Below are 13852 nucleotides of genomic sequence, written 5' to 3' on the forward strand. Positions count from 1 at the left end.
GATAGACATATGCCGGACATGCTGTGTGAGATGATGATGCAAGTTCAACAGAAGAACACGTCCACAACGTGAGGAATTCCGCCGAAGAGCCCACCATGCAAAGCCTTCATTTAACCACGGTGGAGTAGAGAACACGTTCCTCTCGTATAACAAGAAGAATTGTCAGCGTTGCTCAGGCCAAACTACCCAGAAGAGCAGACCGGCAAAAACAGGCGTCCTTGAACAGCTGGGGGACGAAAAAGAAAGGAAGCCACTGGATGATGGAGATCAGCGAATCTTGCCGCTGCATAGCCATCACAGGCTATCTTTCAATGAATCCATTGGGTTGATAGTCGGACCGTCTTGTCCATATTTCGTCTTTCTTGGGCTCTGACAGATACTGCAGTCTCCTGCTCCTTGCATAAGTAGCTACGGAGAACAGATGCAGATTCCTCAACTCGTTGGCCACTTGACCCCCAGGCGACGGGACCAGCTTCACCTGCGCTGCCCCGTAACTAGTTAACTGAATTGCTAAGTAAACTTGCGATGAACAGCTCCGTGAGCTTATCACGGCCGTCCTCCATCCACCCAACGCTGCACATGCTGCCCTGTTCTCCTCCGCTGATCGCCAGGCTGTGGGGTGGTTATTTCTTTTTTGGCGTTCTGGTTGTGGCCAACCAGTCGATGCAGAACTGGCCTCGATGCGACGTTGCCTGGGGCGAGCATGGGCGATGGACAACTTGCCGCATGAAGCTATGCTGGATCCCTGGCAAAGGCGGGACAGCTCTACCGGCGGGCTCCGCGTTATGCTGTTGATGACACAGAGTGCAGATGGGGGGAAGCTTGGATGGGGACGCAAGGCATACCGCTAGGCTGTTTGTTTGTGCCTTGGGTGATGTTTGACCGACGTATAGCCGTCAAGATTAGCTACGGAGCAGCTACATACTAGCTATAGTTAGCCTCTCTTTAATGGGGTTCATGCTCGGGAAGGAGTCATGCATCCCAAATTCTAAGGGCAACGCTTTGAAAGTATTACAGAGAAAAACTCTGTGCGGTATTCGATATATATAATCCATTAACACAATATGTTCATTAATTCATATTCTAGTTATAAGTAAGTCATGAGGACGGCGCTTCCGAACAAGCCGCCAAGTAACATTAAAAGTCTTCAGCAAAAATGTAGCCGTGAAGGATCAAAGCCCATTCATCGTTCTCTCCGCCTTCAGGACATCCCCTTCGGTGATAAAGTCAAGGAGAACCACGTTGGGCTTGCGATGGTAAATCGAGTTGCATAGGTCAACCTGGGCGCCAATGCTGCCTTGGCCTACAGCAGCGTTGGTCCTATCGGCCTTGAATCGATCAGGGAGGAAGATGCCAAAAACATTGACATTCAAGGTATGATTAACCAGATACATATTTCCGTCAGGCTTGCCGCCGGTCGGGCGGTCAAGCTTGCATTGCGGGAAGTTCTCATCAGTGGTACTGAATGGAGTCTCAAAGTAGTATGAAAACTCGTCAAGTAGGTATGGAAATCTGTTGGTGTCTGCCTTGTAATCTGTTCAGGAAAAGTAAGCATATAGCAGGCACGAAGGTTCGGGAGAAGCGAGGTTTGCTCTCCCGTTAATAATGTGAAACACTTACCGACGAAGACTATCAATCGTTTGCCAGTCGTGATCAATTCGCGTAACGTTGGCCAATCGCCGAGGGCAAGCTTGGACTTTGGTGCAAAGGTATAGTCCTTGATTCCGTTGACAGCATTGAAAGCATCATCAAATTCCTTGATATCAAGTCTGTCCCCGTTTGTGATCAAGAGGGTAACCACCTCATTTGGATGACTGTCTAGCCATGTTTTGACCGTTTGGAGGAATGAGCTGACACTCCCAGCGTCTTCTAGGATACACGATGTATGACACATGCTAAAGACGCCATCATCGTTCTTGTGCGTTTGTCCTTGGAGAAATCGGATACCAAAATCCAGCTGCTCAGTCACAGTGATGTCTTGGTTGTGCTGGAGAAGTGGTCCAACAAACGGAGAGTTGTGAGCACCCACGAATGACAGCTCCGAGTATCGACGATCACAGTACTCTCGATGGCCATTGCATACCTGGTCCTGAGCTGTTGGAAGCGCAGAAACCTGAATGGTAGCCGAGAGCAATGCCCCCAGCCAAAAGAAGCGTCTCAACGTTGATATTGACATCTTTTTTGATATTCGCCGCTAGAGTTACGGAAAAGAATGGTCCTAAAGGGGCGAGAAGGCTCGAGATGAGCGGCGTTTATATATACACACGCACGCCGAAGTTGAATGCTTGTGACTCTATCAAGCGGTTTTATAACCTTTTCCTTTTATCCACGGGCATATCACAAAGGCAAGACAGGCCGGCACTTTCACCTGACCCCAAGTCCATGGGTCATCCGTTTTATCTCTTCTTTTTCTTCACCAACAAGGGCCATCCTGAGGAATACACGACGAACGCCGCCATCTCGAACTGGCTGAAGTAAGAACTGTGGGTGATGAATAGTAAACCGGCAGGGACAACCAACAGCAACGTAGGTATGCTCCTTCCCCTGCAACAAATAAGAAGTCCCCAACCGCGATGCTTGGAGAGAGCGACGGCAGGGATATTAGCTCCGCTGTATCCTTGTTCGCCTGCCCTTCCACCGAGGTCACTCCGTCATTCGTCGGCCCCTAAATATGTGAGGACACGCTCAAAAGTAGAGCTTCTTCTTCCCCTGACTTGGAATCTTTGTCCCATCATCCGCAGGTTAATTAGGCCCGTGCTGCGGACACTCCGTAGATCAGCGCCGTGGAGGTGGCAAGTCTTGTGCAACAGCGAGAATGATCAGTCATAAACCAGGCGTGTTATATTTTCCGTCGCCTTTTTTCATTTCCTACCCTTGTGATGAGGTTAGGATAAAGTACTCCGTAGGATGATAATAAATAACAACAGTGATAGTTACTCCGCAAGTTATAACAATCAAACATTTAAGTACCTACCTAGTTACCTGTAGTTTATATAGAAAAACTGGACGTAGTTCCCGGGATTCGGCACAAATTGCCCGTTTGAGCAATATCAGCCTCATCCCTATTTTGACTGCGCGCCTGGTTTAACTATGCAACCAACGTCTATGAAGAAGAGCAGTAGTCAATATACGAGATAATAGAAGTCTCGACGGATCAACAGCAAGGTGGATATAGTGCTTCTATGCATGCTGTCGCGAGTGGCTGGTTGTTGGGGTACATGGTAACGAAGTTAGTTTGAGATTTGCTCCGTCGGTTAAATAAATAACTACGCGCCTGGTCTCGATACATAAACCATAGGCCAGGGGTATCTGGCGGATTCAGTGACCCATCCATCCATGTAACTGACATGAATCCCAAACGCGTTGATGTTGCCTGGGAAAACTCCTCAACCCTCTCAGTTGCTGGTGCGAAACGGTCACGCTCTGAAAATGACACTCTCCCAGCTTTCACCACCGCGCACCAGGTGTTGAACGCACAGTCAAGAGCGCAGAGAACCAACACTGCGCAGTATTCCCACGATACCAGACGCTTGCGGGCTAGTAAGATAGAACCGCTATCTAACCTTAGCAATATTGACTTGTCTCGCTCGCAGAATCTATCAGAGTGCTCGCAAAAATCTTCTATATCCAGTACTCCTGGGCCAGCTCAGAATCCTGTCCTCTCTCTCAGCCATCCAAAATACGGCTTGCCGGCTGCCCTGGTTAAGAATTTCGCTTCTCTAGGCGTTAACGCTATCTATCCGTGGCAAGCATCATGTCTTCTTGGTCGAGGCCATCTTTCAGGAGAAAAGAATCTGGTGTACAGTGCTCCGACCGGGGGCGGTAAGTCGTTGGTTGCAGATGTATTAATGCTGAAACGCATCCTTACCTGCCCAGACAAAAAAGCTATCCTGGTTCTCCCTTATGTTGCTCTCGTTCAAGAAAAGTTGAAATGGCTCAGGCGTGTGGTTGAAGGGATACCCCGATGCACACATGATGATGATGTCGATGTTGAGAACTCCGCTGGTGGAGATGCTCACCCTTCTCGTTTCAAATCTGAAGAGAACTTCATTCGAGTTACAGGTTTTTTTGGTGGGAGCAAGACCAGGACAACCTGGTCAGACACAGATATCGCAGTATGCACCATCGAAAAGGTTGCTTCCTCTAACTCATTTTCGCTATATCTAAGCAATAATTGCTAACTCTATGTAGGCCAACTCTCTAGTCAATACTGCCATTGAAGATTGCACAATTGACAAGCTTGGTGTAATCGTCCTCGATGAACTGCATATGCTTGATGATGAACACCGCGGCTATCTAATAGAAATTATGGTAACGAAGCTTCTCCTGCTTCAGCAAGATATCCAGATAATTGGTATGAGTGCAACTTTATCGGTAAGATCTACATTTTTGTTCATGTACCCCGGGAACTAGAACTAGTAGCTTATCTTTCGAGAATCATTCTAGAATACAGAGGTGCTTGCAAAGTGGCTGAATGCAAATTATTATATATCTCGATATCGTCCGATACCCGTTGAAGAATTCCTAGTGTTTGAAGATTATATCTATCCAGTGCCAGCCACAAAGGGTCTTCTTCGGAAGATGATCAAACCTAATACGTCCAATTCACATAATATTCCAGCTTCGGCGTGCCGAGTCATACGTAAGTCGGAATTTAGGGAGCTGGCATTCCCGATTCCAAATGCTATGGTCGCCCTTGCCTGTGAAACTGCGGCTGCGGGTTATGGCGCTCTTGTATTTTGTGGGAGCCGACAGGCTTGTCAGACAAATGCGGTGCTCATAGGAGATGCAATGCCAGATACCCTGGATGCAGATATTATCGAAAAGCGACTAGATCTGGTAGCAAGTTTGCAAAGCCTCCCTTGCGGACTTGATACCTACTTTGCAAAAACTATACCAAGAGGTGTTGCTTTTCACCGTCAGTATCCACCTCTCTACCTTTGAAACCACCAGACGAATATTGACTTATACTTCATAGATGCTGGTTTAACGACTGAAGAGCGTGTCTTGATCGCAGAAGGGTTTGATTCTGGAATTCTCAAAGTTCTCGTAGCCACTTGTAGCTTAGCTGCGGGGATAAATCTCCCCGCTAGGCGTGTGATTCTCTGCGGCGCAAGAATGGGCCGTGAGCTAGTTGGACCTGCAATGCTGTAAGTATTTGTTGGATTTTCACTGGTTATGTGAAACAGTGCTAATCCCTGAAAGGCGACAGATGCGTGGTCGAGCGGGCCGAAAAGGTAAGGATGAAGTTGGCGAAACCTACTTATGCTGTACAAGTAAAGATTGGGAAGATGTAGTTGGGTTATTGGAAGCCGAGTTGCCCGCCATTGCGAGCGGGCTGGCTCCAGGCAGAGCAGGAATCAAGAGGTGCGTATCCCTTGATATTCAACGAGAACCAGCAGTTGTTGACAAATAATCAGGGCACTACTTGAAGCCATTGCTACTAAGCTGGTATCTGGTCGTGATGCTATTAATGACTATATCAGGAGCAGTCTGTTGTTTCATAATGACGAAGCACAAGATACCCTTTTAGATATGGTGCAGTCAACTCTCCAGGAGCTTCTGGATGCAGAACTTGTGAAATCATCGAGCGATGAGACTTTTGAGCCAACGCAGCTTGGTCTAGCGATTGTCGCGTCCGCATTTAGCCCTGATGATGGACTTTTCATCTATGGGGAATTAAAACGTGCCCTACAGGCCTTTGTGATGGATGGCGAAATGCATATATTTTACATGTTTTCTCCACTACAAGTCTCTGCCGAAATTGACTGGATGGCTTTCCGCGACGAAGTCCATGGCCTAGATGACAGCGGACTACGTACTATACAGCTTGTGGGCGTTGATCCAGGGTTGGTGAACTCTATTGCCATGGGTCACGTTTCTATAAAGGACCCAGCTTTGCTGAGAGTCTACAACCGTGTCTATACAGCATTTCAACTCCGCGACTTAAGCAATGAAATTCCAGTCTCGTCAATTGCAAAGAAATACAATATTGCTCGGGGAGCTGTACAGACACTTGCTCAAAACTGTCATGGATTTGCGGCTGGAATGGCCAAATTCTGTCAACGGATGGGTTGGGACATGCTCGCTGTTGTATTAGATCATATGCGTGACCGCCTTCAGGCTGGGGCCAGAGCGGATCTATTAGAAATGGCACAGGTGACCTATGTCAAAAGTCGAACAGCAAGGCTGCTTTGGGAAAATGGATTTAAAACCCTGAGATCTCTCGCTGAAGCTGCACCTACTGATCTGGTGCCTGTGTTAATGATGGTGAGTTGACTTTAGCCCATTCTACGCTGCCCTCATCTCTAATCCTACAATTATAGGGCCAACCTCGGAGTAGCTCGTACTCAAACAATAACAAAGACATGAAGAGAGTTACCGCAAAGTTAACTGCAAAAGCAGAGGTAATAATAGCCTCGGCAAGCAGACTATGGGGTATGACCTTTCTCTGAATAACTTTCGGGGTTCTGACGAACGTATACTAACTTTACCTAGAGCATCAATCGGTGGTAGAACTAGACGAGTAAATTTGAACGATCTGGAATTCTTTAGAAGTGATGAGATTAAGCAGTCCTATGAGATATATATCAAAAATAGAACTTGGGATAGACAGTCGATAGTCCATATATCTCAATCATACAGTAAATAGGTATAATTAATGATGATACGCTACGTGAATTCGAAATCAGAATAGTCTATTATGAAACAGCTATTGGACATTCACAGAAAGTCCAATATTTATATTTAATGCAGGCTGAATTTAACTATCCGCTCATCTCTGACTACCATCATCGCTGCCTATTCCAAACCTTCCACCCAAACCACTGAGATCTCTACGGAAAAATTTTCCGATGTTTTTGAGATTCTCATTCAGGTTTGCAGCGGCAGAAGAGCTTCCTTCATTTGCATCCGCATTCTGTCCTGCCGAGTTTATAATCTGGTTTGATAGTGGTGTTCCTGATCCAGACTGAGCTACTGAACCAGTCGCTGCACGACCGCTGCCACCCGAAATCCCACCAGGTGTATTTCCGAGGTTCCCTAAACCTGGCGTTCCAAGCCTATCAACCCCATCGCGAGCGGCTGATATAAGAGCAGAGCCGAGCATTGATGGATCGAAGCGTGCAGGAAGCGCGTTAGCTCCAGAAGAAGCTGTGGCTCCTCCGAGATTAGCCAAGCCGAGGCCTTGGGCCACAGAGGGAGTAGTAGGGGTAGCAGGAGCTGGTGGCTGTAGATAGGAAATTAAGGGATTGCTCTCTTGTAGATTTGGAGCGTGGCGATTGGATGTCTTATGAGCCTGGAACAATTCAATAAGACGGTTCTGTTCCTGTTTACTCCTTATCCCCTTTATGTCCAGTATTTTCCGGAAGTTGTTGTCACTTTTATCAGCAATGTGAATCAGATATGCCTGTACAAGAGCCTCCGGCGGAACGGCCCGAACCTGTAGAGTTTTAAGAAGGGTATCAATTTTCTGGAAACTTTGGTGAACGCGCTTTGTAAAAGCAGCGGGAGCCGGTGAGAGAAGACCCGTTAGACCTGTTTTTATGCCATAGCTGTCAAGAAGCATCTGCAGAGGCGTTAGATACCGGTAGATTAATACAAGGGATCAAAAAGCCACACATACCTGCTCTGCACCAGCTTCCGAAACTGGCTTACACTGATATATATTTGAGATATAACTTGTTGACGTATGTTCCACCAGATTATCGACAAATGCCCGCTGATACTGTTGTTTGTGAAGCATCCCTAAGGCCTCATCCGATTTTGACTTCAAGTTCGACAAAAGGACTTCAACGTATGGGCTTTGATCTCCGACACCATCCTGCGCACTCCAATTTGTATTCCGCATCTCTCTCCAGGTCGGTTCTAGTCCGATGTCAACTTTCCGCACAAGGAGACGGACAATTGCACTGGCTATTCCCATGAACGAATCTGCCTGACTCTGGAGATTCACTTGTTGCTTAAACGGCTCGTCTATCTTGCTCTTGATCTTCTCTTCAAGTTGATTACAAGTAGTATAGCAATAATCTGCAGTATTCAGGACCATAGTAAGATCCTCACATGATGGCAGTTTGGAAGAAGTCTGACTTCCTGAGTGATCGCTGATATAATGGAGTAGTACTTGCTGAGCATACTGATCCAGATATTTCGCAAACACCTTCGTCAATTCTGCAAGAGAGTTGCCCGTGGAGAGTTTGGCGCATTGTGCAAGGGATAAGCGGTAGAAGGTGAAAAGTTCCGTTGAAGAGTGTACAACCAGTTGTGGAGAATATTCTTCATCTTCTGGTTTAATGGGCTGCTCCCTATATTTTCGGATGAGGGTGTCAAGCTGTTTGCCTTGAGCAGATACCCATAAACTTAGATAAGGCTCAAAGGCCTCAGATATAGTCTGCGAGAAAATGGGCGTTTCACTGGAGGCAAAGGTATCCGTAGATGCACGAGATGCATTGGTGAAACGCCTATCAAGGAATTGCTCGAAATCAAGGGATTCTTGAAGGCAAGATAGTATAAGATTAACGTCCACGGTCTGTCCGCTGCGAACCGACCGGGAAAGTATCCCTTTGAAGTCATCCCTAGTACCTTCACAGAAGATGTTTGCTAAAACCTCGTTGACCTTCCAGGAGGCCGGGAAAATTGTCACATGCTCTTCGTCGTAGGTTTTTAGCATCCTTTTAAACCAAGAATACCTCCTGGAGATATTATCAAGGGATCCGGCCTCTTCGTTTCCTCTGAAAACCTGACGGTATTCTCTTAGTTGCGTATTACAATACCAAGTGATGAGCCTCGATTTAGCCATGTCTCCCAATGCCTCCATGACCAGGCATCCCTCTGCCAGAATGTTTCTCTTTTGCGCTGTCTCACCCTTGGCAAATATGATCTCGAAGTCTTCGCAAACTTGTTCCAGTAGCTCCCGCTGTATATCTGCTACATTGCGGCTCAGTGTAGCAATCTGATCAATCGAACGGTATGATTTAAAATGCGCCATCAGCTGTATAACGGCCTGGAGCAATTGTGCGCAATCCCGATACTGCCGTGATTTGCTTAGTGCTTTCAGCTGCTCATACGCGGTAGTAAGCATCTGAAGCCTCTTCAGCGTCGTCATAGACAGCGTCAGATTTCCCTTTGCATTGTCCAGCTGTTTGATGTCCGCTGTCATCGCCGTAATCGCCTGTTCCGTTTTCAAAGCTCGCTCCCGGACTTCCTCGATCTTCTTAAACAGCTCGGCCATGTCTTCCTTTGCATTGCGGATACGCTCAACGCTTTCCAGGTTGGAAGCTGCCTGCGCTTCCACGAGTGTAGAGATATTTTCGTCAAGTTCATCTTGGTATACCTTGAGGGCTTGGGAGGTCTTGGGCACAGCGACAAGGGTAGATGGGTGGGAGAAGATGGCGTTTAGGTGTTCGATAGGGTTATAGTCAGCTGTTAGAAGTTAGAACGCTGCTGGATATCAGATATCATGTCCTAACACTTGCCTCCATCCAGTGGGTCGATCTCTGGGTCCCCGTTTGTTGGCATAGGTGTGGTGATGGATAGTTAAACACGTTGAATGAAGGCTGTATTTAATCGCATTTGGTGGCCTTGTGGCACAGGAGGTGCGGCAGCTCTATATGGTCTCATGCAGCGGCATTAGCCAGCGTATTCAAGGAGCGAGGTTTGCGTAAAATATCGTGGGAGGGTTTTCTTCCTTCGAAGCTGTTGTTTATGAGGCTAGCAATCCGGCTGTTGTTGGTGCTTTGGAGAAAATGACGATGGTTGGAGCTTTCGCCGAGCTTGGCTTCCGGATGTATTAGCTATTTAGTGGCACGTCTAAGCCATCCATCTACGTATGCTTAGTCTACCACTACATCGAAGGGATAGTCAGGCTTTGCTGGAGAATATATTTCATAGAGACGTGGAACGGAACTGTGTAGAATATGGGCTTGGTTCATTGCGCTCCCAGTTTGGGCGGATATATTTTCTTCTAGCTAAAGTACACTTCACATGGTATAATCCCACGCCCCCTTCCGCCATGCAGGTAAAACGAAATAAGAAAACTCCTTATAAACCAAGGACGCGGTGGTAAAGATAGAATAGTCCGTTGCTAAGGCAAGATAAGCCAATGAATTTGTTCGTTTCATAGGTTATTCCAGAGTTGGGTCTCTGTAAAAAGTTGCGAGAAAAGGATCTTCTGGGACAAAGCGCGGAGGATGAATATAATATAATGTCAATGCTATTAAAAGGCAGGCTGTGATACGCTGACGGGGGATTTTTCTTTCTTTCTTTCTTTCTTTCTTTCTTCTTTCCAGTACTCATACGACAGATAACTCATGCACCTGGCAAAAATGCATTGGCGGGCAAGTTTCCATGTGCCTAAATGTAATATTTTGTTAGCATTGATTAACTACAGAGGAAAGGAGCTACCGGGTTTAATTTCTTGTCACTAACCTTTAGTTCTTCAAAATTCTTTAACGCCAAATTCATATCCCAGTTGTTACCACTGAGAGCCATTTCAGAGAACTGCAGCGTCATCTTGGTTTTGAAGCTTATCTCCAGTATAAGCTGCTCTTGTTTAAGAGCTTCCTCGGACTTTCCCGGCTGAGGTGTTCCGTAACCCGGCTTTGCTTCTGGATGCTGAGTTGCTATTTGCGGAACGGCCGCAGGCTGAGCTGGTGTGACCACTACCGGTGGAGGAGCTTGGGGTACAGGTGCAGCTGTAGCTTGTTCATGCTCTGGAATCCATGCAGTACAATCCCCAAATACTCGAAGGCAAAGCATGTCGTTGCTAACCCTAAGCCCCCCTAGGCCATTTCCGGGCCCAAGGACAAATGTCCGGTCGAAACTGCGGGTTTGAGATTTGGTTCCGGCACCAGGATATATCTCTTCGAATTTTCCGTGTACTGTAATTAAAAGGCCGCCAACACCAGTAGCACTTTGGTTGTTGATATCAGGGAGACCGGGAATGGGGTGACATTCTATCAGCCATTCCTTGGGGTTGGAAACAATTTCTGGGTGTTTAGTTTGTGGGAATGAATTCCATACTTCGCGGATGCTTTCAGTACCGACAAAACTGCGTGATACACGGGCCGGGAGGTGGCTGATTTTCACGAGATTCCTGCTTTTCCGAATGTATGCGTCCCATGGAGGTGTTGATTCCGTCTGTGCCGCCCGTGGCGCCACAGTGTTGACATTGTACGAAAATATAGATTTCGCATCATAAATCCCGTTGAGAAGATCATTTCGGTTGTTGTCGAACCCGGCAAAGAAAGCCTTGACAAAATTTTCCGCAATCTGACCCTCGTCCTGAAAACTGGGGCCCATCACGGGGATGGGAGTCTTCTTCTGCGCCGCAATTTCTTCGGCTGTCCTAACTGCCGCATTGTTCAATGTCCGAAGCTGAGGATACCATTTTATCATGGTTTCCTTAAAACTTGGCTCTGAGCATACTGGGTTTCCTGTAAGATCTAGAAAGTCGAGGCCACGAAATTTCCATCTCCAGCTACTTAAACTTGTGATATCCTTGAACTGATTATGCGATAAATCGAGGTTTTTGATATCCGGGAACGTTTGTGCAAGAGAAGTGACAGCAGTAAGACTTGGCAGTTGATTGTGCGCTAAGCTGACGCTGACGACCGCTGCCTTTCTTTTGGCAGCAGAGTCGAAAGTAAGCTCGCACACTTTCATGAGTGCCGGGAAAAATTTCGATTCCGTTGATACGCTGTTAAACATGCCCATCTCCACTAAATCGGGATCTGTACCCAACTTTGATAGATCAAGTAGTTTTCCTGGCTCTGAATATCTCTTTGCGAGAAAAGCACTCATCTTAGCCTTCGTATCGATCGCGGCTTGAGATGGCCCTTGACTCGACTGTGAAGGGGCATTTGCCATAGATACTCCATCAAGTAGCTCCACTGTAAGGGGTGCTCCGGCAAAGGAAAATCCATTTAATCGTAAAAATCCATCCACCTGCTCGGGTCGAACTGATATTATCATACTGTCGCCTTCAACCCGCGACTACTGAATGTTAGCAAGGCATAATTAACCTTGGAGACCGATCTTCTTTGCAGTAACTCGATAGCATTCGTAGAATGTCTGGGCGCTCTCAGAAGGGAGAAATGTATCGTTCAAGCTGATATGAGAACGTAGACAACGCAGAAGAGTGGTGCTGCAGAGTGTGTCGATAACCGCGAGAACGTGAACGTGAACGTGATATGGCACATACCTTTGTAATTTTGAATCGTCCAGGGGCCGTAGCGTTCTGGTCGGGCGGCGCCGATTTCTTCTCCAAAAATGCAACAAGACTGACAACGCCACCGTCGGGATTCGATGCCGCTTTGCTGTTTTTCCACCCGCTTACTTTGATCTGGGTTAGATTCCGCCTCAGAGGTCCATCTGGAATCCCACGCCCATGTCTGATATTGGCCTGGGAGGAAGAGCTGCTGAATATGGCCTTTTGAAGAGCATCGATCGTCTTTTCTTTCTCGCCTGGTCTTCTTGACGATCTTCCCGGAGCAACTCCACGAGAACTTCTTATCCGGCCTTTCCCAGCACTTGCACCAGAGGCAGCCATGTCCATGTCTCCATCTCGATCAACTCGAGGAGTGGCGGGTCGTTTACGGATGCCACCGCGATCCGCTCCTCCAGTCCTGCCTCGGGAGCCTCTGCCGCGGTTGTTGGAGCTGTTCATCCTTCCACCTGAGACCTGCAGCATGACGGAAGAATGCGTTTGCAAGGAGAATACGGTGAGACCGGCGGCGTCTTGGTTCCTCAACGGAGACCGGAACAGGCAGCGACAGGTCTGCGGCCCGCTATTTTGAACTGCGTCGCGCTAGCATGCAAGAGCCAGAACAGCAGAACGAACTTGAATATGTGCCCAAAAGTACCTATCGATGGGGATTTCTGGAGACGGGGTCTGCTATGGTATATAGGGGCGGTATTTGAGGCGCTGTTGAAGTGGTTGATAATATGAAGAAAGCAAAAGTGTTCGTGAGTTTCTGCCTTTTGAAAAAGAAAGTCCAGTGACTGGCTGCGCTGAATCGGGCTTAGTGCGGCTCTGAAAAGATATGCTGCTTATGTAATCCATTTAGCTCTGCAGCGACCCTTCTACGCAGAAGCCATCCAATGTCGAAGCGAGAGATTGAGATGTTCATAGATTTACATAGCCTTGGTACTAACGAAAGACTACCTTACTGGTCTAGACCTCGCTGTGTTACCTGTATCCATATAATTCTGATACTGTACTACCAATATATATAGCCCTTTTATACTGCTTATGCATGCAATCGCTATCCAGCTACAGGTAGTGAGTATAACAACATATACAGCATATAATGTAAAGCCAGCTCACTGTTGCTTCAGAAATGGTATCCATCAACTTCTGATCAAACTTCTTCAATATCGTCATCAATTTCTAAACCAGAACATCAGGTACGTATTACGTAATTTCTCATTAGATAAGCAAATCTAGCCGCTTAAGCTTTCAATATTAGTGGAGAACGTTACCACGTGACTATGCTTAGTCAGTCAAATTCCGGGCCAATGAGAGCAAAACTTCAATGTGTCCTTTCCCGCTGAGCTTCAAATCGACGCAAAAGTGACGGCGGACTTTCCTCTGTGCACGAGGAGTTGCTTGTCTGTTCGAGGATACTTCACTCCCGTACGGGTTGCCAGTTCGCTGCCATTTACTATAGCTCTCTCTCCCTCTTTCTCTCTCTGTGGGATCAGTGATGGGCACTGCGACAACCTTCGTTTGAGCTCACGTTTCTATACCTCCAACTCCACATACCGATTAACAGTGAATTGAGGCCGTGTATTCACCAAATCTAAGAGAAATACGCAGTCCGCTCTCCTGTTTACGAGCCAATTGATTGATTTT

At 47.1% G+C, this 13852-nt stretch overlaps 4 protein-coding genes across 4 annotated transcripts; 1 reads left to right on the plus strand and 3 right to left on the minus strand.

The window, feature by feature from the left end:
- Nucleotides 1-1172: 1172 nt before the first annotated feature.
- On the minus strand, nt 1173-2176 carry MGYG_05941 (hypothetical protein; the record flags this gene model as incomplete). Its single annotated transcript, XM_003171347.1, has 2 exons — nt 1173-1534; nt 1621-2176. 2 exons carry the CDS (start codon nt 2174-2176, stop codon nt 1173-1175), a joined length of 918 nt encoding a protein of 305 aa, XP_003171395.1.
- A 1171-nt stretch (nt 2177-3347) lies between these two features.
- On the plus strand, nt 3348-6530 carry MGYG_05942 (DNA polymerase theta; the record flags this gene model as incomplete). The annotated part of the gene is made up of 8 exons (XM_003171348.1): nt 3348-4115; nt 4192-4374; nt 4447-4918; nt 4979-5150; nt 5206-5367; nt 5421-6270; nt 6327-6438; nt 6499-6530. The coding sequence occupies 8 exons, from the start codon at nt 3348-3350 to the stop codon at nt 6528-6530; spliced, it is 2751 nt and encodes a 916-aa protein (XP_003171396.1).
- Nucleotides 6531-6775: 245 nt separating this feature from the next.
- On the minus strand, nt 6776-9516 carry MGYG_05943 (vacuolar protein sorting 53; the record flags this gene model as incomplete). Its single annotated transcript, XM_003171349.1, has 3 exons — nt 6776-7567; nt 7625-9420; nt 9468-9516. 3 exons carry the CDS (start codon nt 9514-9516, stop codon nt 6776-6778), a joined length of 2637 nt encoding a protein of 878 aa, XP_003171397.1.
- A 789-nt stretch (nt 9517-10305) lies between these two features.
- On the minus strand, nt 10306-12664 carry MGYG_05944 (mRNA export factor mex67; the record flags this gene model as incomplete). The annotated part of the gene is made up of 3 exons (XM_003171350.1): nt 10306-10350; nt 10426-11991; nt 12200-12664. The coding sequence occupies 3 exons, from the start codon at nt 12662-12664 to the stop codon at nt 10306-10308; spliced, it is 2076 nt and encodes a 691-aa protein (XP_003171398.1).
- Between the last annotated feature and the right edge of the window lie 1188 nt (nt 12665-13852).

The sequence above is a fragment of the Nannizzia gypsea genome, genomic scaffold, assembly GCF_000150975.2.
Source record: "Nannizzia gypsea CBS 118893 supercont1.5 genomic scaffold, whole genome shotgun sequence".
Lineage (NCBI taxonomy): Eukaryota > Fungi > Ascomycota > Eurotiomycetes > Onygenales > Arthrodermataceae > Nannizzia > Nannizzia gypsea.